The following is a 25706-nucleotide window of genomic DNA, read 5'->3' as shown; positions in this document are numbered from 1 at the left end:
AGAAATTAAGCACTCTAAGCTGCCAAATTCAGGAATTTGAAATCAGGGTTTTAAAAGTTGTGCATTTGTTCCGAAATTGGGAATTTGGGAATTCAGAAGTGATTCCTGAAGAGACAGTTTCGATTTTTTGCGAAAATTTTGAAGCCAAGAGTAAAAATCAAGGTGGATTCATAAACCACCAGTATAGGATTTTATTATGTTAAACAAATTAAATGATGTTTAGTACAAAAATTGAGGGTAATGCTTCAAATGTTCCTAACATACACATCAATGACATTTGACAACGATCTTACGAAAATCATTTATCTAATTAAAATTGGCACAGAAGACAGACGAATACACAGAAACCGGATACTTATTTTTTCGTATCCTAGGAGTCACGAATGAATTTGGTATTAACAATTTAAAAATCTTGAATTGCAGTCTTATCTTATCAAATACTAGCCCCGCCCACCCACCCTCTGTTGTCTTAGAGAGTATGTCATTTGCCAAAATCAGTCTTATCTTACCAAGTACTAGCTCCATCCACCAAGAGTTCGAAACAATAGTGCAAACAAAACAAAAAAAAGTTAGAAATTTGGAATAATCAGAAATACGAACTTGAAACTTAAAAAATTTTTGACCTGGGAATTTGTAAATAAGACAAGCCTAAATTGAGGACACATAATGAGAGTAAGGAAGTAAAAATTCAGGCATTTGTAAAAAGGAAATGGAGAACTTGGAAATTGAGAAGAATTTGAGGATTTCCAATTTGGAATCTAAAAATTCTGGAATTGAAAAGGAGATCTATGAAATTCGGGCACTGGTAACTCAGAATCTGGATTCGAGGAACTTGAAATAGGAAATTAAAAATTACTTTTTGTAATTCAAAAAGTAGAATTTGGAAACTAAGAATTAAGAACTGTGAATTGTGAAATTTGCAAACTAAGCAATGAAAATTTAGCATTTAGAACCTAATAATTTATTACTGAGAATAGGAGTTTTGGGAACTAGGAATTGAAAATTAGGGTTTAAAAATCTTGTACTTTGGAAAGTGAGAATTTGGGGAGTTTCGAGTTTTCGCGTACATTTCGACGCCTAGAGTAAAAATCAAGATGGAGTCATAAATTACTAGTACAGGATTATATTACTTCAAATTGTTAGATAAATTTTGGTTACATATTTAAAAGATTTGACAACAATCTTACGAAGTTTATTTGTTCAGGAAAAATCGACACAGAAGACAGACGGACAGACGGAAACGGGAGACCTATTTTTTCGTATTCTAGGGGTCATGAAACGTCGAGAAATGAAAGTAGCAGAATGAAACTGAAACTTGCAGACTTTAATTCGAACATACAATTGCATCTGCTGTATTCAAATTTGTTAAAAATAATTGACACACCACTTTCACCAGAAATCTGCGACAAGCGATGAAAAACTCTTGTAATTACCATTAGAAATCTGATTTACAGCCACAAACTAAGCAGTTGAAGACATAATTGTGTTAATAATTGCAGAAATAAATTATTATTTATTTTGAATAACGTATGCTTAAAAATTTCTGCACAATGAACTAATGTACCTACTTATTCACGGTCGCTTGTTAGCTACAAAACTGTTAAAATTAATTTGTCACTTCCTCTACTATAATAGGCTGTTATTAAATTAGCAACAATGTTAAAACTACGCTACTCCTTACAACATTGTTCCTAGGAAATTACACTGTAAAACTCCATCATTCATCATATTTAATAGAACTATTAAATAACACGGTCCATTGTGCCTGTAGCAGTGTTAACGGCCATAAATCCGTATCAAACTTCACACCTTTCATAAAACGGTTATTTTTCAAATGAATCATGACCATCCAGTATTTTCAAAACGATCCGAACGTAAACATTACGCATGATTAAAGTCAACGTTCTATCGTTAAAACTCATTACAATTAAAAACCGGTACATTACTCCATCGTCATGTTTTGCACAAAGATTTATTATCTATTGACATAGTAATCAAATTGTGTGCTTCCGGCAATGATGGATCTGATAACAGCACCTCTCCGATCCACTGATAAGATGATTTACGACTTTTGATAAAATTTTTCTGCAAAAATGTTTGCTGGAAGTGCTCCAGGGACGTTTTCCCTCTTGTATTAATTAGATCCGACTCCACTAAAAGTTTAAGTGCACTAATAAAACCGACCGTAAATTCGCTAAATTAGTACGAAATGCATTTAGCGAATTATAAAATTCCCTTGAAACAACAGTTGTACCAATTTACGACTTTAAAGGTGCTTTCAACCTTCGCGAATTTTATTTTTATTGCCGGGACGGATGCATTGGCGGAAGACTCATGGTTGTTATTGCTCTATTTATTGTTATGAGGAGTGGGTTGGCTTGGAAATGTGTAGCAAGGGAACAGAGCAACACTAGAAGTACTATTACAAATACGTAAACAGGCTCCCACGTGTAAACGATTATTAAATTGTGCTCAAAAGTGTTCTTTGTTTAAGGGGGTGGAAGGGAAAATGATATAATTTCTTAAAATTCACGAACACGTAACAGCACTTGAACAATTTAATTTTATCCTGTTTTTCACAAAATATCACTCAGTTAAATGTTTGTGGACAACCACAAATTTTGATCGTCGCTTGTCCATCGACGCTATAAAATTGAAGAATCTTGCAAATTATAAACGATTAGTAATTTCTATGTTAATAAAGTCCGTAAAGCGTTGACTGATATCGGTCCATCAAAGTGAAAAAAATTGCGTTAGAAGTCAAAAACCGAAGATTTAGATTTATATAAGATATTCACGAAATGGCGATATTATGCTACCTTATCTTCAATACAAGATATAAAATTCCAATGATGGTATTAACGTTTTTCGCAGAAAGCACAGGTAAAAAATCGGTTGAACGCCTGGAATTTTATCAATGTTTCCAGTTTTATGCGCTTAAAACCCTGAGGTCTTACTTGTAATAGTTGACTCCTTGAACTGACGGTAAACATTTCAATTATAATTCTACTTCAGAAAATTGTGACTCGACTACGTAAATATTCACGCGAGTTTTGCGTGTTTAGAACTACTGGTGAGAAATGTCTCGTGAAACACTTCGATCAAAATAATGATAGAATATTTGCTTGGAGGACGTTAAACTGTTGCAACTTATAAAGTCAGGCTTTGTTGAAGTTAATAATTCATGTGTCTCAAAATAGTCTACGAAGTATATATCAATTATTATTATTAGTTTGGGAAAGATTAAATTTATAAAAATAATTGTTATTGGTAACGAAAAGAATAAATACAAAATAAAACGTAGCCCCGCCCACCCGCCCTACCTCAATTATTCAAAGAATACTATGTATATTAAGAAAAAAGCCCCACCCATACCTGCCCTGATCTCTGAAGCTTTCATTCGTTGGCAGGCCTAAGGGCGGAGCCTATATTTCCTCAACAAAAATTTACCACTTTAAACGTGTCTTGAGTTTCTAACAATTAAGAAAACATCACAATTGAGATGGGGTGGGTGGGCGGGGTTTATATTTTTTGCTTTTTTTCCTTAACATGCGTAGTATTCTTTGAACAACACGATACCTACTCATTTTTACAGTTAAGCTCCGTCTCCTTAGTTCACGGCGAGTAAAAAAAATAATCACAATTGAGACAGGGCGGGTGGGCGGGTTTACATGTTGCCTTTTTGTTTTAATATGTGTAGACTTCTTTTCACAACTGAAACTTAAAACATGTTTAAAATGGAAAATTTATATAAGGAAACATCGATATTTTGCCTTTTTTTTCTTAATATACATAGCCATTTTTTCACAACAAAAAACTTAGAACATGGTTAAAATGGTTCATTTTTGCAAGGAAATATGGATTTTGCATTTATGGGCGGAGCCTAATTGCAAAATCTCTATTTCCTTATACAAATTTTAAATTTTAAAATGTTTTACGTTTCATGTTGTGAAAAAACGCCTACACATATCAAAACAAAAAAGCAAAATGTAAGCCCGCCCACCCGCCCTATCTCAATTGTGATGATTTTTTTTATTCGCCGTGAACTAAGCGGGCGGAACTTAACTGCAAAATACTTATTTCTTTACTAGAAATTAAAACCATGTTTTTGAGTATCGCGTTGTTCAAAGAATACTATGTATACTAAGAAAAAAAGGCAAAACATAAACCCCGCCCACCCACCTCATCTCAATTGAGATAGAGTGGGTGGGCCTCCCCAAGAATCTTTTCACTTTTATTAATATTAAAAAAGACCGCACCCCCGACAATATTCTTTCGCGTTAAGAAAAGACACTATTCGACTTTCCAGAGAATCTTCCTTATTCACAGAAAAAAAGAAGAAAACAAGGATCTCCAAAATTCTTTAATACTTTAAGCCATTTAAACGTCCAAGGATCTGTCTTATTCGTAAAAAATGACATTCGAAATTCCAAGAGTATCTTTTTTATTCATAAAAAAAGATAGCAGGGGCCTTCAAGATCCTTTTTTATGTTCAAAAAAAGACACCAGAAGTTTCTATGAATGTCCTTTATTCTTTATAAAAACACTAGGAACTTCCAAAACTTTTTCTTATTATAAAAAAAAAAAATCCAACGAATGTTTCGTATTCTTTGAAAAAAATACACTAGGTCACCCAATAATCTTTCTTACTCTTTATAAAAAGACATTAGCGCCTCGCAATAATATTTCTATTTCTTAAAAAAAAGATATCAGAGGTCTTCAAAAATCTTTAAAAAGACCAAAAAGACCTCAAGATTTGTTAAAAAAAATGACAGCAGGAGTTTCCAAGATTCTTGTTTATTCTAAAAATAAAACATCAAGTTCCCACAAGAATCTTTCTTAAAAAACGACGGAAAGATTCTTTTTCATTCTTAAAAAAAAGACACCAGGTTCCACAAGAATTTCTTCTTTTTTATTATCTAAAAGACACCAAAGGTCGCGACGAATTTTTTACTCTTAAAAAATAAGACAGCAATGGCTCTCAGAATTCTTTCATATTCTAAAAAGATCCCCAAAAATATTTAAAAAGATTCAAAGAGCCCTCAAGATATTTTCTTCTAAAAAAAGACAGGAGATCCAAGATTCTTTCTTATTCTAAAAACAAGACACTTGAGGTCCCCAAAAATATTTCATATTTTTTAAAACAAAGATACAAAGGGCCTTCACGATCCTTTTTTTATTCTTAAAAAGACGTCAGGACTCTCCATGAATCTTCTTTATCCTTAAAAAAAACACACAAGGGTCCCCAGAGAATATTTCTTATTCATAAAAAAAATCCTGGGTCTTTCAAGATTTTTTTTGTTCTTAAAAAAATGTGCTACAGGTGCCCAGGAATATTTCTTATTGGTGTCTAAGAATCTTTCCTACTCTTCAAAAAAGACCCCAGCCCCCTCAGGATTCTTTCACGTTAAAAAAAAGACACTACAAAAAAACATACCAAAGGTGCAAGCGAATTTTTCTTATTCTTAAAAAAATATCCTAGAATCCCGAAAATCTTTCTTTTTTACTTCAAAACAAATATACCAGGGCTCTCTATAAATCTTTCTTAATCTGTATAAAAAGACATTAGGGCCTTCCAATAATCTTTCTTATTCTTTGAAAAGAAGATACCGGGGATTTCCAGGAATCCTTCTTATCCTTAACAAAAACCCCAGCCCCCCCTCAAGATTCTTTCACGTTAAAAAAGGACACCATTGGCTCCCAGGATTCATTTTCCAAATAAAAAAAATGGACCAGGAATCCCCAAGCATCTTTCTTATTTTTAAAAAAAGACACTTAAGTCCCTAGAGATTCTTCCGTATTCATAAAAAAAGATACCACGACTCCCCAAAAAAATTATTTTACATTTGCTTGCTATTGCTTCTGAAATGTGACAAATATAGAAACATGTTGTTCGTATGTTCCAAGTGAAATTTTCGTAATAATCATAGCAAAATGACTCAGTTCCCAGAATGCAAAATTCATGTTTCGTTGCAAAAACCATTTTAAGTTTCTTGTTATGAAAAGATCGCTGTGTATATTAAGAAAAAAAAATTGGTCTAAAGAGTTTAGACAGTACTTCCCTCGCTGTCGGAAACGTGACGACTGCATGCCTATTATGTTTTTTTTTCGCAGTGGATTTCAAAGAATTCGGTTTTGTAGTTCCTGATTAAATCAATAAAATATATTTACGCATTCATTAATTTTTTTGAGTCACTCTGTATATGCAAATCCAAAAAATATAAATGGAGTGATAAATGACAAGTACAGACTCATCATATTTTGTACATTTTAGATATGATTTATTCGGCAAACTTTCGAGCTGACGTCATCAAGTTTTTGGAGGGGATAAGCAAATATATTTTGACTAGACATTTATTATGCTCTTTATGACCTTAAAACATCTGCAAGATTTCAGAGCATTCGGTTTTGTAGTTCCTGATTAAATCAATAAAATATATTTACGCATTCATTAATTTTTTTGAGTCACCCTGTATATGCAAATCCAAAAAATATGAATGGAGTGATAAATTACAAGTACAGACTCATCATATTTTTACAGTTTAGATAGGATTTATTCGGCAAACTTTCGAGCTGACGTCATCAATTTTTTGGAGGGGATAAGCAAATATATTTTGACTAAACATTTATTATGCTCTTTAGAACCTTAAAACATCTGCAAGATTTCAAAGCATTCGGTTTTGTAGTTTCTGAGTAAATCAGTAAAATAAATTTACGCATTCATTAATTTTTTTGAGTCACCCTGTATATGCAAATCCAAAAAATATGAATGGAGTGATAGATCACAAGTACAGACTCATCATATTTTGTACATTTTAGATATGATTTATTTCACAAACTTTTAAGCTGACGTCATCAAGTTTTTGGAGGGGATAAGCAAATATTTTTTGACTAAAGATTTATGATGCTCTTTATAGCCTTAAAACATCTGCAACATTTCAAAGCATTCTGGTTAGCAGATTAAAAATTAAATTTCAAAATGTTGTTTTATAATTTTGATTTTTTTTCCAAAAATCTGGACGTTTCGGGTGAAAAGTCGATTCGGAGTTGTAAACTACATGTGTAGGACTATGTTATTTTATACAATTGAAAACCCATTTACTATGTACAATTTTGAAGTGACGTCATCGCATTAGTGGTGGGGATGATTAGACAAATTTTGGTTAGCGTTTTACCATCTACATGATATTCTTAATATAAGTACAAAATTTCACAACAATCGGTCGAGTACTTTCGGAGATTATCTGTCTAATAAAAATCCGGGACAACAGACGGACAGACGGACGGACAGACGGACAGACGGACGGACAGACGGACAGACGGACAGACGGACGGACAGACGGAAATGGGAGACCTATTTCTTCGTCTTCTAGGGGTCATGAAAGATCGAGAAAACGTAAAAGTAGAGAGTCGGCCGACGGACTCGATTACAATACTTCCTTTGCTTACGCTCGGGAAGTAAAAAGGCAAAATATAAGCCCGCCCGCCCTACCTCAATTCTGATGATTTTTTTATTCATCATAAGCCGAGGGGCGGAACTTAATTGTAAAATCCCTATTTTTCTACGATAAATTACCATATGAAATATGAAAATCTAATGAATCGATTCAAACTACGTAAAATCGTACTGGTTACAACGGAGGCAGTCTAGAAAATGAAGAAAATGTATCCAGAAATCAGTGGATGCAACACAGGTTTTACCAGAGACAGTTATTTATTACAGGTAAAATAATTTGAGAACAGCACACCCATAAACATGAGCAGAAAACGAGAACAAGACCGGACGAATCAATTCTTTCTGTTCTGCTTTGGCTGTCGTTCGTGCTGGGCTTGTGCTTTATGTCTTTAAAATGCCACTACATATTTATTTTAAAAAAATGGTGGAAGGTTATTAAGACGGAACTTCCCTCGCCCCGTAACAAATTGAAAAATTAAAACTGAATTGTAAATTGTTATTTGTGATAGCTAAATGATATTCTTAAAATATTTTGACAACCTATTAATTCTTTTGTATTTGTCTACCACATCCAACTTTTTTTATGAAACCACATATTTTTTGAATTCTTCTAGCGCTTGTTGTTCTGAACTGATTAACGTATGCATCACCCATACTTCGCCACTGTCTACGTTTCGAACGCATTATGTTATGAAAACACACTTGTTTATGTTTGGTCTAGGGAAAACGGACAAGTTTTCTATAAATTTTGTTATAAAATGGCCTTTGCGTCTAAATTCGTCTAATTATATAAAAATATACTAAAAAAAAACAAACTATCCTCATTCTGCAACAACCATAATATTTATATACCTGCTCACACTTTATAAACAAAAAAAGTTATGGCAAACAGACTAAATAATAATGAAAGCATTGAGAATTAACGTGTAACTAGTGTTAATAGGGACAGTAACATGACATAAATTAAATACATGTCAATTACCAAATTGTAAAATCTGTTTTATTTAAATAAATTTTCACTTTTACGCTCAAACCAATTTCGATAATTATGTGTGAATTTAGAGCTATATTCAAACCATGTTTGTATTTTTGTTTTGTTTTATGAATACAAATGGTGAACTTATTTATGCACCGCAAATTTACATTTACGATCGCCTCCTTAAAGTAAGTCATAAAATTAAGTTGATGATCGATTTTTTAACACGTTAGATAATATCGATGAAATAATCAGATCTTTTATTTTAGTACTCCATTTTATTTGCCTTTTAATTTGCATTTCCGGAAAAGGTTTTTTTGAGATTATCTCCATAGTGTACCTTGGTGAAAGATTTTACTTCGTTATTTATTTATGTCTTAGCGCAAATTACATCTATAACATAACCTGATTGTAAATATTTGTATATCAATAAATTGTACATCGGTGCACGATCATGATCATGAATCAGTGCGTGTTCATATAAGTTTTATAAGTAATAAAAAACCACGCTTTAATTTATGATTGAAAACTAATTCCCGTAATACAGTAAGTGTTTCTTAAAGTAGACAGACATTCATTAGTGTTTTGCTTTGTCAAATATTTAAATTTTGATTACAAGCATTGTAATAACCCAAGAAACATAATTAATAATGCAATCATTATGTCAACACGAATTTCTTCAGACTGACATATTAATTATCAACAAGTCAATAGGTGGAATTTTAAACATTTCGATTAATCTGTGTGAACTACTCTCGTATGTGTAATGATTGCTCATTGGTTTTTGTCCATTAATATTATTTGTGCTTTCATCACCATGTCAGGGATTCCGTCTCAAAAAATATGCAGAATATTTCACAATTTCTATAGCATCGTTCGAGAAACGAGGACGTCTTTCACAAACGATACAAATAATAAAAGTGGAAAAACATAACGGGTGTTCATTAAAAAATTCATCAGGTTAACTTTGACATTTTGGTAGAGGGAAACGTAGCGAAAAATGCATGTGCATGATGATTTTTTTTAACTGAACACCCGTTATATACCATTCCGGATGCTATCAGACAAAGGTAGACCATGAAAATTTAGTAATTTGGTTGGCAACTAATTTCGTAGATGCAAAAATCCCTACTGACTGTTCATACTACAACTAAATGCTTTCGGATATTAAATTTTGCATATTTTCACATATTTTGACAATTTTTAGATTTTCAAAGCATAACGGGAACTTTTTATTGCAAGTGTCGGCGTTTTTAACTTCTAAAGGTCGAAATCTGCAAGACAATGTCTTTGGTTAAATTTCGAAAATTGTCCAAAAACAATCGAAAATTTCAAAATGGGGTGTATTGAAAAAATGAGTTTTTGAAAAAGTTGCCTAAAAAATCTCAAACAATTCTGAAATATATATTTTGACATGACAATTGGAAATATGTAGCGTGTTTACGATACTGGAACGAGATTTTAGAAATATCCGATGTGAAATTTAATTTTTTTTAATGAGCTACTAAGTTTAACTTTTTACTACAGAGTTCTATCCTAGCAGATACTAGCCCCACCCACCGACGCTGTTCTCATTCTAACGATTTTATTTCTGTTGAATATAATATAATTCCAAACAAGCATTAAAAAAGTAAAGGGAAAAATAGGACAACTTATAAATAAAAAGTTTAAGGAAGTACTAGAAAAGAATCAAGGTTATATTTTGTTACCAAAGGTAGCTAAAATACATAATGGAGATTCTAGTAGTGAGGTGAACATAGAACCAGATGTAATTAGCGCTCTTAAGTATGCACCCATTACATCAGTGGATGTAGAGAGAAGTTTTTCTACCTATAAACAATTTTTTTCAGATAGGCGACGTATTTTTTTAATTGAAAACATTGTAAAACCTATAGTTGCAAGTTATAACATTAATGCTGTGGCGACACAATAATAAGTAGTAGTAAACGAAGAAAGATAAGCGGCCTCGTGGTCTAGTGGTCAGGATACCTGCCCGGCACGCGGGAGGCGTGGGGTTCGATTCCCACCGAGGCAGAGCAACATTTTTCTTCGCTTACCTACAATACAGATATTTACGTATTTTTTGAATGTATCATTGTACTCGTTTTTTTAATAAATATTAGTTTTTTAGTTGTTTTTTTTTTTTGTAAAATAAAGTTTTGAAAATATGGCACAATATTGTTAGACTTATGGATAAACTACCAACTTATTGTATGCTCAATAAAAAAAAGTATAAAATGTGTGCATATTTTTACAAAAATTTTGCATATTTTCGTAAAATTAAAACATTTTTTCTTATGTTTTATGCATATAAATGCACATATTTTTCGGCCAAATTTCGTGCATAAATAGTATAATTAGTACTTGCTAAGGTAAGACTGATTTTGCCAAATGACATACATTTTTAAAAAATTAACAGCGGGTGGGCGGGACTAGTACTTGGTAAGATAAGACTGATGTTGCCAAATAACATATCCTCTAAGAAAATGGAGAGTGGGTGGGCGGGGCTAGTACTTGCTAAGATAAGACTGATTTTGGCAAATAACAAATCCTATAAGAAAATAAAGGGCGGGTGGGTGGGGCTAGTAATTACCAAGATAAGACTGATTTTGACAAATGACCTGTTGTCTAAAAAAATAAGGGCGAGTGGACACGGCTAGTATTTGCTAAGATAAGACTGTTTTTGTCAAATAACATACTCTGTAAGAAAATAAGCGGCTTAAACCTAATTCTCCACCCTAGCTTGGATGGAAGTTGATAATAATATGTGTTTGTTGTAGTAATTCTTACAAAGTACCCATGCCATTTCAGTCGGGTTATATTGACAATGGTATGAGGATAATCTAAGAAATTCATGGCCACTCTGTCTTAAAGTCTCGTCTATCAAATAACGTTTTTGTGTTGTAGCAGGCTATTACGTGTTTATGATTTTTTCGGAACTCCTTCTTCCAGATTTTTCCCTGACTCAGGGCAGGCGTCAAATGTGTGAAAAGTATTATTATTTTTTGAGTTTGCCAGTATATTTTTCCATTGTGACCCGTCAAAATATCTCGCGACAAAATAGCAAAATGTATAAAATAAAGCCAAAAGCTAAGTCCCACCCTTCCGTGTCGAACTCAATCATGATGAAATTTTTCATTCGTTGCCAGAGGAGTGTAATTGCAAAATCCATATTTCCCTACAAAAATTTACCACTTTAAACATGTTTTAAATTCATATTAAGAAAACATAACTAGGTATATTAAAAAAAAGACAAAATATATTCCCCGCCCACCCGCCCTATCTCAATTGTAATTATTCTTTTATTCATCGTGAGCCAAGAGGGTGGAGCTTAAAATTCTTATTTTTCTACAAGAAACTATCATGTAAAATATGTTTTTGAGTGTCGTGTTGTTTAAAGAATATTTACATATATGATTTTGCATATATTTTACTTGATAATTTCTTATAGAGGTATAAGAATTCTAAACTCCACGCTCTTGACTCACAATGAATAAAAAAATCATTACAATTGAGACAGGGCGGGTGGGCGGGGCATATATTTTGCCTTTCTCTTAATATATGTAGTCCTCTTTTCACAACAAAAAACTTAAAGCAAATTTGAAACAGAAAATATGGACGTGATGAATTTTTCATTCGTTGCCAAACCGAGGGGCGGAGTATAATGGCAAAATCCGTATATCCCTATAAAAATTTACCATTTTAAACATGTTTTAAAGCTCATGTTATGACAAAATAACTAAGTATATTAAAAAAAAGGTGTAATTAATTCCCACAATTGTTTTTCCGAAGTGTTGATTTCAAATTTTCATCTTTAGTGACGACATTTTTCTCTGCAATTGCGCGAAACAAATATTTAAAAACTTTAAAAGTCACAGAAAATATGTTCACTATTCTCATCATTAACTCTTCACGTTTGAGTTAGAGACTATCTTTTTTCACAGCGGCTTTTTATTTAAATTTTTTGTTGTAACAATAATACGATGAATGATTGAGTTTATCCAACGTGAAGAAAAATTTCACGGCCCACTTTTGTTTAAAAGCGTGCTGGACGGTTTAAATCTACTATTATCTACTCTACCAAATGGAATTACCCTAGGTCAAACTTTTTCTCTTTCTATCTTATGCACTTTGTGTAAGACAAAAAAAATCACCAAATTTTGAGTAGGTCGAAGAGTCTTATGTCAAATTTTGAAATTTGTCATTTGTCCCAGTCGAAAACGAAGCGATTTAACGACAAAGCAAAACAAATAATTTTAAACGTGTTAGATTAGCTTGATAGAAACCACGATGTTTTGGAATTTAAGAAAAAAAGAAGACAGAACTGGCCGCAGAAATGTTGAACATTTCTACAGGCTACAAAAAAGTCCAAGTTTAAGTGACTTTGAATACAAGAAAAATATGTCTTCTAGAATTAGTCACATAAAGACAAAAGTGAATCGTGTAGATTTAATGTCAATCCGAGAGATTATCTATAAAATTGTTGTTTCTAAAGAATACATTACTGTTAAGTTGTTGCACGATCGAGTAATGGAAGAGATTCCCGATTTTAACGTTGGTCCTAGATCGTTAATCAAATGGATAAGAAAAATTGGTTTCAAATTTAAGAAAAATAGTAACATATTATTTTTGATGGAATGGCCTTGAGTTAAATTAAAAAGAACAAAATTTTTACGTGAATACCACCCACACAAAGAAAAAAATGTATATGAACCTCTTTTTCTTGATGAAACGTGGGATCTAGTAAGGGTATCATATTGTGGTTCACGCTGGAAATAAAAACAGGTTTTATTGAAGGAGACTATCATATTAACATGAACCACGAAAATTCTGTAAAATGGTTCAAAGAATAGTTGATACCAAGTTTGTGGAAATCTTCTCTTATCGTGGTAGATATCGCAAGTTATCATAGTAGACTTGAGGTATCAATTTAGTCTTCATAGGTATTCATATGTTGTTATAAAACTTTACTATTTGTAGGAAGATATTTCTCGAAAAAGTTGAACAAAGACAAAAACGGCAGTATATTTAAATGAAGATGGGATTGATTATCCACTCAAGGCCGCGAAAGACCAAATCTGGAGAATATTGGTTAACAAACAAACCCAGAAAACGTTATCATTTAGAATTATACGGCCAACATCATGGACATTGGGTATTGAGGCTGCCACCTTACCACTGTCATTTCAACACTATTGAAATGGCATGGTCGGAAGTTAAATGAAATCATGATAAGATCATTCCAAGAACTAGTTCTTCCTCTAATGATCTTTGTGCAACTTGGCAAAATGTGATTGATCAAGTTCCGGCTGTGCATTGGAACAATTACGTTAAACATACTGATAAAGTAATAAATTGTGCTTGGGAAAATGAAATTTTTTTAGATATTTCAGAAGAGAATGAAATTATTATTAATGTTAATAATTCGGACGATAGTGAGAGTGGAAATGAGGATGATAACAGTAGCCTTGAAGATTTAGCTGTCGATATGTTATAACTTGAAACTTTTTCTTAATAAAGTTTCCGTTTTCCGTTTTTTAATGAAGTTAAATTAATTAAGTAATTAAATCCAGACCAGTTTATTAAAAGGAAAAGTCTAAATTTACCACTTTTTAGTTGATGGGTTTAACATAATAGTAGAATATAATAGTTTTTGATGGTGTGATTTATCCATAGCAACATATTCGTAACAGTTTTCCGCAGTTAATTCCGCAAAAAGATTTATTTGTATAACGTAAGCGCAAAATTTCTAAGCAGACATAAAAAAGCAAGTTCTTCAAGAAATTTGTGATTTACTGAAAAATTTATATTTTAAAATCATGTTAATTAGGAAAAAACTACATTTCCGAATGTTAAGTAGCTTAAATCAATTACGCGGAGAACGGTGAATAAGACCTCAAGCGTCATTCACAAAAAGTTTTGCCGATGTTTTGGTCTTGAAAATTAAATGTTCAATTAGTTGCATTTACCGCAACTTTCACTTTTATTTTCGGAAGATCATCCTACGTATGCGGTTACCAAACTCGCCTACCGTTTGCTCTACACAAACTTATGATTTTTTGTGGCAAAATCCCTTAAACAGTAAGCAAAAACTTGTAGTTGTAACAAAAATAATTGGAACAATGTGTTTGAATAACGTATTAGTAACACGTATTAGTTAGTACGAAACCACCCCACGTTCATCCCTGCTGAACCCACCTTTAACGGCACGTCCTCGTAAACCCTCAAAATTTACGTAATTTTTTACGATCCATGTTGCTCACGATTTTTATTCGCCTAAACGTCTAAATCTCGTTTGGCGCGAAAGATTTAGGGGTGTTAAGGCCGTTAAGGGAACGAAAAAATGATGACTTACAATTCACCGAACAACAAATCAAGCGCACGCACACACACCACAACACCTCGTTCCACACTGCCGTCTTCAGAGCTGTTTTCAGCTCGTCTCGATAAAATAGCCAAGGTCAACATTGACACATTCCCAATTCAGCACTCCGGAGGGCAGGTCCCTATTATTCCCCCGGAGCCGCCTCCGGGATCGATTCCCGATTAATCCGAGCCTGGATAAGTCACGTAACCATTAGCATAAGTGCGTTTGCCCCGTGGAAAACATTAACTCCGGGTCGTATGCGTGTGCTCCCGGAACCGGAAATACACGTTCCGCGACACGTAGAAAAAGAGGACATAACAGTAAAAGGGGTTCGGATGAAATCCGATGATTTGATTATATCGGCCCGAACTGGGGTCGCATCGATGTTAAAACAATAAAATAGCGCTGTTACGGCTGGTTGCATGCGCTTTGAGGAGGTCTCGGCCGGGCAGGTACGGAAAATCCGAACTGCAGCAAATGCATGGTAATGGGATGAAGGAAAGCGGTGTGCTCGAGGGTACTTGGGTAAATCAGGAGCTTGGTTATGCATCAATAACTTTGGTATCTATTTACTAGTTGTGGTAACTTATCAAACAGTGGCTCGTTCCAGGTAGGTTTTTTAATCCGTGCTTCCGCTCAAAATACGAGATAATTCATGAGTAATAATGGAGTTAACCAAGCCGAAGATGCAACCCAAAATATGTATATCTTCAGAGGTTCAGAACTATTTTCCGCATAGAAGAGCACTAGCTGATAAAATTTTCAACACTGGAAATTTGTTTGAAAGAAAATTGGACACCTTTTAAAAAAAATTGGTCGAAGGTTATTTCGACAGAACTTTGTCCCTGAAGTGCAGCCAACAAATCGCGTTTCTTTGAAAAATTATAAAGATTTTTTGCGATTTTTCTTTTCGACTTGAATTGTTTTCAATTCTTCAATTTTAAATTTTTTTTTGTTCAGTCAATCAATTAAAACTTTATTGGTGTTAAAAATTTCCAAGTCCAAGTCAAATAGAACAAATCAAATCAGTAAACTATTAAAATTTCTATACCGATGGTAATCCTCAAAACTATAAAAACAATTCACGATAAGAAAAGTTTTGAGTTTTTTTGTTTTTAAAAAATTAATAGGCTTATTACGAAACTCTGTGGTTAAAACATTAAAAACGATTTGAATTAGAAACTAAATTTTCTTTGTTTCTGTACAAATGAATCTCAGTGAACTTTGAATATTATATTATCTTTAAGATGTACTAAACAATGTAGGATGAACTTGTTCCTCCAGTTTTTTGATTTGCAAGTTTTCGAGTTTACAAGTCCAAATTTTTCGTTTCTTCAATTTTCCAACTTTTAAATTTTTCGATTTTTAATTTTGAAATTTGTCGATTAGTTTCTCGAGTGTTCAATATTTAATTTTTGAATTTTTCCATTCGGGGTTTTTGGTTTCGGTTTTTGATTTTCTTAATTTTTTCAATTATAATTTTTTCAATTTTTGAATTTTTCCATTTGTGATTTCTCGAGATTTCGATTTTCAATTTTTTTTTCGATTCTTTAATTTTTTATTTTTAGAAATTTTCATTCTAAGAAATTTTTTGATTTTTCAATGTTCCGATTTTGTAATTTTCGATTTGCAACTTTTCAATTTTTCATTTTTTTTTTCTTCAGTTTTAAGACATCCAAGTTTAGAATTTTCTTTTTAAATTTTGCAATTTTTAGATTTGCAGTTTCACGAGCTTTCAATTTTTCGATTTGCAATTTTTCGTTTCGGTTTTTTTTCCATATTTTTTCGACTTTTCGTATTTTCAATTTTTGGATTTTTTTATTTTTCGACTTGCGGTTTTTCCGTTTTAAATTTTGCGATTTCAACTATTAGATTTTTTAGTTTTTCGTTTTCTCAATTTTAGACTGCACTGTCATGATTTTTCTAGTTTTCATTTTAAATATAAAATAATAAAACGCCTTTCGATTTTACAATTTGAGAATTTTTCCAGTTTTCAGTTATTGGTTTTTGAAACTTTTTCATTTATTCGACTTCTCCATTTTTCGATTTTTAATTTTTCAGTTTTTCGATTCTTCAATTTTTCATTTCTTCAAATTTTCGAATAGCGGTTTTTCGTTTTGATATTTATTTCCTTTATTTTTACAATTTGTCGATTTTTCAATGTCCGATTTTGTAATTTTTTGTTTTTTTAATTTCAATTTTTTCATTTCTTCATTTCTTCAATTTTTCGATTTTCAATTTCTCAGTTTTTGTATTTTCCAACTTGTGGATGTTTCAATTTTTAGATTTTGTAGTTTTTCGAATTGTTAGTCACGAATTTTCAATTTTTTCCATGTCTTCAATTTTTCGGTTTTCGACTTTTCGAATTTTGGAATATTCAATTTTTGGTTTTTTAATTTTAATTTTTAGTTCTCTAGTTTTCATTTTAAATATGTACTAATAATTATAATTTTTAATGTCTTCACTTTTTCAAACTTACTACCTTGGAATTTTTCCATTTTTCAATTATTAAATTTTAAAACTTTTTCATTTACTCGATTTCTCAATTTTTCGATTTTTCGACATTTCGGGTCAAACATTGAAAAATTAAAAACCAAAAAAACAAACAAGTGTAAAATAAAAACTTTGAAAAATCAAAAAATTCGAAATCAAGGACTGGAAAGTGTGAAGATACGAACAATTGAAAAACTTAAAAATGGAAAAAACGAAATATGTATTGTAGAAAATGATGATAATTTCAAAAATTGGAAAATCGAGGAATTGAAAAATTCAAAGATTCAAATTTGAAAATTTGAATAAAGGATAACTTATAAAATCAAAATTAATAGAAAAAATACAAAGAAATGAAATCACGAAACATTGTGATAAAAAAAAAACAGAATGAAAATTGAAAAATCAGGAAAATGAAAAATAAAAATCATTAAATTGAAAAATTGGGGCAACAAAAAATTGAAAAATCGAAAAATTAAAAATTGAGAAACCCAAAATCCAAAAATGAAAAATTGTAATATCGAAAAACTGCAAAATTGAAAAATTCCAAATTGAAAAATTGAAGAAACGAAAATTGAGATGTCAAACGGAAAAAAAACTGTAAATTTAAAACAACTGAAAATTCGAGTATCGAAAATCGAAAACTGGAGAAATCAAAAAATTGAAAAGCAAAACAATTGAAAAATCGAAAAACTGAAGAATGGAAAAATTAAAAATCAAAAAGTAAAAAACTGAAAAGTCTAAAAACTGAAAAGCGGAAAAATTAAAAAATCGAAAATTGAAAAAATTAAAAATCGAAAATTTGAAAAGCCAAGGAATTCAAAAACTGATCGAAAATGGAAAATTCAATGAATCAAATATATGAACAAATGAAAATCCGAGAAATTCCAAAACCAAAAATTTCAAAGTCGAAAAACCAAAGAATTAAAAATCCGAAAACCGATATTTTAAAAATGGAAAAATCTAAGAATCGAATGATAGAAAAATGGAAAAATCGAAAATTCTGATATTGAAATAAAAATAATTAATATTGAAAAATCTAAAATTGGAAAAATGAAAAAAAAACCTAAAAAATGTAATAAAAAATCGAAAAATCAAAAACTAGAAAGACTGAAAATTCGAGTATCGAAAATCGAGAACTCGACAAATCAATAAATCGAAAAGTAAAACAATTGAAAAATCGAAAATTCAAAAAATCAAAAATCGAAAATTTGAAAAATCAAAGAATTGAAAAACTGAAAAATCGAGAAATCGAAAATTCGATGAATCAAATATTCGAACAAAGGAAAATCACTGAAGTCCGAAAACCTAAAATTCGAAAATCCAAAATCGAAAAATCCAAGAAAAAAATTATAGAAAAAGCGAAATATCGAAAGTCGAAAAATCGAAAATACTGAAATCGAAATATCGAATAGTCGAAAAATGAAAAAATCGAAAAATCGGGAAACCGAAATTAAAAAATTCGAAAAATGGAAAAATCAAAAATTCGAAATTTGAAAAAATGAAAATCTGAAAAATCGAAAAGCCAAATCGTTGAAAAATAGAAAAATCGAAAAACCGAGAAACCGAAACATCGAAAAAAGCATCGAGAAATCGAAGTCGAGAAATAAACAATCCGAAAAAATTTGAATTAAAATACTGAAAAATTGAAAAATCCAGAAAAGGAAACATTTCCAAAACTGAAGTGCTGAAAAGGGCGGCGACTTCATGAACGAATAAATTTTAGTTAACGATTTACCATCCTTGATCGCCTTAAAACATTTGCAAAATTTCAGAGCATTTGCTTTTCCATTTTCAAATTTTTTCCAAAAATCTTGTGAAAGCATGGCATATTTTATTTATATCTGGTCATTTACAGTTCATCACTTCAACTTCCACGCAGAATAGACTGTTTAGATGAAATATCAGGTAAACTGTAAACTCTAAGTTTAATGATAAGTTAAGTAATGCGCAAAAATAACCAACTATAAGGTGGTAGGCGCATCATATGTGTTTTGTGGACTATACTGAAGCGACTTTTACATACTATACACACAAATTTGTAGTTTATGAATCCGCGTTGAGTTTTTACCCTAGACATACAGATTATGAGTCATTCTTCAATCAACGTGTGATAAAATTCTTTTATCCCATAATGATGAACATTGATCAAATATCAACTAGCTGCCACCAGATCATTATTTAAATGTACTCACATTTTTTTTTTTGTCATTTTTACTCGTTCTGATCGGAAATAAATTAAACAAATCGAAAATAAATTAAGTACTAACACTAGAACCACAATACATGAAACTCTAAAACACGGCATTAGGAAATAGTTCGATTTAGATTGATTTTAAAATAAAGTCGTAGGAAAAAGAACGTGTCTCGAAACCTCTAAAGCCCAAAAGAGATCATAACGTCTCGGGCATCTATTACGGTCAATCCAATCAATTCTCGAGTTCGCTTGTGGCATGAAAACCAGCGGAGGTGGATGGGTCACGATTGTCAACAGATTTGGGGTTCCTAAGGCTTTTATTTATTTCATGGAAGGGACACCAATGGGAATTTTGATTGACTTCAACAAGATTTACTACTTAGAATTTTATCGGTTGTGAGTTAAGTCTGGTTTCCTTTAGGACACCAAATTAATAAACTTCTGGTACTGTCGATGGACTAGGACTTCAAAAAACGTTTGTTCATAACTCCTTCGTCGCTGGGGTTAGAGCAAGGATTACGTTTTAAAAATGTGGTAATGTTGGGAAACATCTGATTGAAGAGATTGATAGAAAATCTAACATCAGAAACCCAGATGAAGATTTGTGTTTGTTTTTTCCCAGTTGGTTGGTGGTACCGGAGTTGAAAGCATCCTAATAGCAAAAGCTTGGGGAGAAATTTTGCGAAAGAGGATGCTTATCACGGAATGAATTAGGACTTTTCGTGGATCGATATATAGTGAGAATGATGGTTGGGACACGAGAATAGGAATACTACGTCGTCTATAAAAAACGAGCCACTAAACTAAATTAGAACTACTTGAGTTTATTACGTTGTTCTAATTTAGTTTCAAGTGTTTTTCATTGATTGTGTATTTTTATGTCAAGAGGATTTTTATCGTTGTTGAAATCAAAAATTTTCAGTTGCGCAAGTATATATATAACGTTGTTACTTGCATACGTTGCACACTTTTGCTAACGACTCTAGAAACAAGTTTTTGTGTTTCCACCCTGCAACAAAATGTGCAAGTATTTAATTTTCCTAAGATTGTTAATAATTATTGCACTGGCATGCCCACTTGTCATTTCTTCTAAAAAAGTAAGTACTTACTATGATAAAACTTATTAATCAAGTTCCGGAACTGCGTTTAAAAAAAACATGTCAATTTTTTCGCAGCAGTCTACACCTCTTAGTACCACTGACGATTATCCAAAAAGTTGCAAAGAGATTATGCAACTTGGTCAGAACGCTTCTACTTTCTATTACATTCAGCCCAAAAATGCTCCCGAACCTTTTGTAGTTCTGTGTAACATGCACAGTTCAGGAGGTGGTTGGACAACGATTCTCAACAGAGTCGATGGTTCTCAAGATTTTTTTATGGACTGGGACAGTTACAAGTTAGGATTCGGTAACATAGCTGGTGAATTCTGGTTAGGTTTAGAGAAGCTCCACTACATGGCAGGTAAGCTCGATATATGTCAGTGGAGCCATGAAATAAAAAACGATCATGTAGGGTACGAATTGACAGAACTGTTGTTTGAGTTTGTTGACTGGAATGACGTACAAGCGGATGCCTATTATGGTTATTTTGGTATTGGTGGTGAAGAAGAAGGCTATATTTTAAAGCTATTGAGAGGGTTTAACTAAAGATAAGGATCAAGATGTTGCAGTAATTCCAGATGAGAATTGTGGTGTATTCTCAAAAGGGGGATGATGGTACCGTAGTTGTAAAAAGGGGAATCCTACAGGAGTGTATTATAATAGCAGTGTGACGGAAAATTATTACGATGCGATAACTTGGGACAGTTGGCATGGGTTTACTTATTGTCTTAAAGAAGTAAGGATGGTGATAAGACCAAAATATTAATGCACTTCCTTGCTTTTCATCTTGAACTGTTATCCATTTTTTTCTGTATTAATTGAAATTGGACTGAATAAACAATTATTTTTATCACTATTATTAAAGAGTGAAATATTTGTGTTTATTTACAAATTACATCTTGACCATAGATCTTGACAATATGGTGACCTTAGTAACGGACAGGATTTTTTTTTTGGATTCTTTATTAATAAGTATGAAAAATTGATAATAAATTAATAAAAAATGACGAAGAGATGGAACGCGCCTTGTACCATTTACAATTCAAAATAGTGATTTTCTGTAAAAGCCATTGTTTTTAGCTTGAAACACTTTTACAAGTACTCGCTTCGCTTGGTGTAAAAAAACGAACACATCACACTTGTTTAGTAAAAAAAAAATACAAAAGATCTTCCGGTGGTGTTGTATGATTAAAACAAACTTTCAGAAAGAAAATATATTTATTAAACAAGTTATTACGAAACTTCAGTTTATGTCTAGAAGTGTGCGCTAGACGCTCTCTTAACGTATATTCAAAAACAATAAAATAGCGCTGTTACGGCTCGCTGCATCCACTTGGAAAAGTTTCAAACTTGCACGGGAAAAAGCAGTTGCTTTAAACGTAAAGCCGTTTCCTCCGCTCGGCTGGGTATATATTAATAGTTGTAGTTTTTCGAGCTCTTTAACCCTCATTACACGAGAAGCCGGAGTTCGGCACCTGCTAAAATGTGAACGCATAAATCTTGGCTTTTCTTTCGAATAAAAAAACTAAAACAGTAATCTTCCTGAAAAGCCGTAACTGGGTTGACCTTAAAGATAAAGTTAAGAAAAATTCCCAGAGGAGGCATTTGTTTCGGAGGCTACCGGAAAATTACATGCTGAAAATGTTACGAAACAAACTTTCATAGAGCAAACATCATTGGATTTATGGGTTTGGAACGACTGATGCGTTTAGAAATGTGTGGTTTTTATGGAAATGTATGCAAGGTGTACACGAAATTTGCAATGTTGTTAATCTTCATTAAAAAAGCTGCTGCGAAAAAATGACATGAATGGTAAAATAGTAGACACAAATTGACGCATTTTTCGAACAATGTTGGTATCATTAGGACGATTAAATAGTAGTGCAGTATTTAATCAAGTTAACGATGGTTTCCATATTGGAAAAATGCGTCGATATTGTGTGTTGTAGTGTTTATCACGTTCGTCACAAGCGGATTAAATAATCATGAACTGGTTCCTAAACCCAAACGATTTTACCCATTAGGTCAGGAGCGCCTCGTTGAATTTTCCGGAAATTATACTGCGAAAATTACAATATTTTTAATTTTTTTATAGTTTTCTTTTTAGCAGTAGGTCAACCACACGATGATTTTACAAGTAGAGGATGTCAAATTAAGAAAAGATTCATAGCTATATTATTTTTGAAATAGATAAGACGCCGCAACCAAAAATTCCCAGTTATTTGTGTAGTCGCATAACTTCCTTCTTTGCTAAATATTGACATTCTGATAATGAGAATTTAAAAAACTATTATTATCAACAACCTAAAAATAACATCATCGCATTGACGTTCACAGAGATTTATAGAGTTTCTGAATAGCGAAATGCAAACAAGAGTAAATTAAAGATAGACAGACCATCTCAGAAACGAATATCCAGAAGTCAAAAAAAGATCAAGAAATCCGACTTCTTTGAAAAAAAAATTATAAAAACTGTTTGCGATTTTTGTTTTCTAATAACCTCTATGAAGTGGCGCAAATAACATTCTCTCTAACTTTTTATTTAAATTCTTCTATTTTGAGATTTTAAATTTTTCGTTTCGGTTTTTTATTTTCTTGATTTTTTCAATTATTCGATTTTTCACTGCTTCGATTTTGTAATTTTTTGTTTTAGCAATTTTAATTTTTTCCCTATTTCGTTTCTTCAATTTCAGATTTCGATTTAAAATTTCTAGAGTTGTCAATTTTGATTCTTTAGTTTTTCATTTCTTCAAATTTTCGATTTCCAATTTTTCGTTTCGGATTTTTATTTTCTTTATTTTTGCAATTTTCCGATTTTTCAATGTTCCGATTTGAAATTTTTTATTTTTTCAATTATTCATTTCCTCAATTTTTCGATTTACAAAGTTTCAATTTTTTTTGTTTCTTGAATTTTACGATATGCAACTCTTGGAGTTCTCGTTTTTATATTTTTCAGTTTCAATTTTTTGATTTTGCGGGTTTTCGACATGCAATTTCACGAGTTTTCAATTTTTAATTTCTAAATTTTCCATTTCTTCGATTTTTGGATTTGCAATTTTTCATTTCAGTTTTTTTTCTTAATTTTTGAATTTTTCGGTTTTTCAATACATATACAAAATCAAATTTTTGTTTTTTTTTTCAATGTGATATTTTCAATTTCTGGATTTTTCAACTTTTCGTTTCTCTAAATTTTGATTTGCAGTTTTTCTAATTTTCATTTTAAATATGTAATTATAACACATATAAATTTAAAAATGTTTCACTTTTTCAATTTCTCGATTTGAGAATTATTCCATTTTTCACTTATTGGATTTTAGTAATTTTTCGTTTGTACGATTTTTAATTTTTGAAGTTCTCGATATTTAACTTTTCAATTTTTTGATGTTTCGCTGTTGTAGTTTTTTAACTTTACCAATTTGACAATTCCATAATTCTTCGATTCACAAATTTTGGGTTTTCCAATTTTTCGATTTAATTCGTTTTTTCTTATTTATAATTTTTCGATTCATTAATTTTTTCGATGTTTGGGTTTCTCGATTGTTAGGTCTTAAATGTTTCAATTTTTATTTCTTCAGTTGTTCGATTTGCAACTTTTTGATTTTCCACATTTTCGATTTCTCAATTTTTCGTTTTTTCAGTTTTTCGAAAACAAGAGTGGAAAAAATGCAAAATTGAAAAATGAAAAAATATAAAATGTAAAAATGTTTCGATTCATCATTAATTATTATTTTCGATTTTTGGGTTTCTCGATTGATAGTTTTTCAATGTTTCAATTTTTTATTTGATCAGTTGTTCGATTTGCAACTTTCTGATTTTCCACAGTTTCGATTTCGCAATTTTTCATTTCAGTTTTTTTATTTTCTTATTTTTTTGAATTTTTCGGTTTTTCAGTATTTTGATTTCATAATTATTCTTTTTTTTTAATGTGAAATTTTGCAATTTCTGGATTTTTCAACCTTTGGTTTATTCAAATTTTGATTTGCAAATTTTCTAGTTTTCATTTTAAATATGTAATTAATTATACATACATATAGATTTAAAAAAAAATCATTTTTACAATTTTACGATTTTAGAATTATTCAATTTTTCAGTGATTGGATTTTAGTAATTTTTCATTTATTGGATTTTTAATTTTTCGATTTCCCGATAATTAACTTTTGAATTTTTTGATCTTTCAGTGTTGTAGTTTTTTGACTTTACCATTTTGACAATTCTATAATTCTTCGATTTTACAAATTTTGGGTTTTCCAATTGTTCGTTTCGATTCGTTTTTTCTTATTTCAAATTTTCTGATTCATTAATTTTTTTCGATTTATGGGTTTGTCGATTGTTAGTTTTTCAATGTTTCAATTTTTTATTTCTACAGTTGTTCGATTTGCAACTTTTTGATTTTCCACGCTTTCGATTTCTCAATTTTCCGTAATTTCAATTTTTCGATTTTTTAGTTTTTCGATATTTCAACTTTTTGAAAAACAAGAATGGAAAAATTACAAAATTGTAAAAGTGAAAAATCAAAAATCAAAAAACGAAATAGTACAAAATATAAAAATTTGTCGATTCATTAATTTTTTTCGATTTTTGGGGGTCTCGATTGTTAGTTTTTTAATGTTTCAAGTTTTTATTTCTTCGGTTTGCAACTTTTTGATTTTACACGCTTTCGATTTCTGAATTTTTCGGTTTTCCAGTTTAGATTTTTCAATGTTTTTCGATTTTTTAGTTTTTCGATCTTTCAATTTCTTCTTTGAATCATCTATAAATTGGTAATCAAGAACTTGAAAAATTGAAGAGACGAAAAATTCAAAAATTGAACCATTAAAAATTGAGAAACAAAAATCGAACAAGTGCAAAATCGAAAAACGAAATACATAATTATATATTCTAAATATTGAACATCAAAGAAATTAATCGGAAAATCGGGTAACTGAAAATCCAAACATTGCAAAATTGAGAAATTCTAAAAATTGGAAAATCGGGAATTGCAAAATCAAAGATTGAAAATTAAAACAATTAAACAATGAAAAATTAAAAATTCGACAAAAAATTGAAAAAACATGAAAAAAAAAAGGAAATGAGAAGACGATAAATTGTAATATAAAATTGGAAAAATAAAAGTTAAAAAA

At 31.2% G+C, this 25706-nt stretch overlaps 2 protein-coding genes and 1 non-coding gene across 5 annotated transcripts in view; 2 read left to right on the top strand and 1 right to left on the bottom strand.

The window, feature by feature from the left end:
- The window catches only part of LOC135133290 (putative polypeptide N-acetylgalactosaminyltransferase 9), a 220373-nt gene extending 205523 nt beyond the window's left edge, over nucleotides 1-14850 (bottom strand). For 2 of the 3 annotated variants that reach the window (XM_064061646.1, XM_064061642.1), the window contains exon 1: nucleotides 14788-14850. The gene's annotated coding sequence lies outside the window, so the exon portion shown is untranslated. Of the gene's footprint in view, nucleotides 1-14630; nucleotides 14737-14787 lie in introns of those variants that run through there. The other variant, XM_064061643.1, reaches the window with a different exon arrangement.
- Nucleotides 10395-10467, top strand: Trnaa-ggc (transfer RNA alanine (anticodon GGC)). The gene has a single exon. It is a non-coding gene; the product is annotated as a tRNA-Ala (tRNA).
- Nucleotides 14851-20469: 5619 nt separating the features above from the next.
- LOC135133095 (angiopoietin-related protein 1-like) lies at nucleotides 20470-21411 on the top strand. Its single transcript, XM_064061355.1, has 3 exons — nucleotides 20470-20583; nucleotides 20662-20947; nucleotides 20999-21411. The coding sequence occupies exons 1-3, from the start codon at nucleotides 20506-20508 to the stop codon at nucleotides 21130-21132; spliced, it is 498 nt and encodes a 165-aa protein (XP_063917425.1). The 5' UTR covers nucleotides 20470-20505; the 3' UTR covers nucleotides 21133-21411.
- Nucleotides 21412-25706: the final 4295 nt, after the last annotated feature.

Source organism: Zophobas morio, unplaced genomic scaffold (assembly GCF_036711695.1).
Source record: "Zophobas morio isolate AGI-343-1 ecotype UQ-CSIRO unplaced genomic scaffold, CSIRO_AGI_Zmor_V1 ptg000021l, whole genome shotgun sequence".
Taxonomy (NCBI): domain Eukaryota; kingdom Metazoa; phylum Arthropoda; class Insecta; order Coleoptera; family Tenebrionidae; genus Zophobas; species Zophobas morio.
This window is presented reverse-complemented; position numbering and strand designations above follow the sequence as displayed.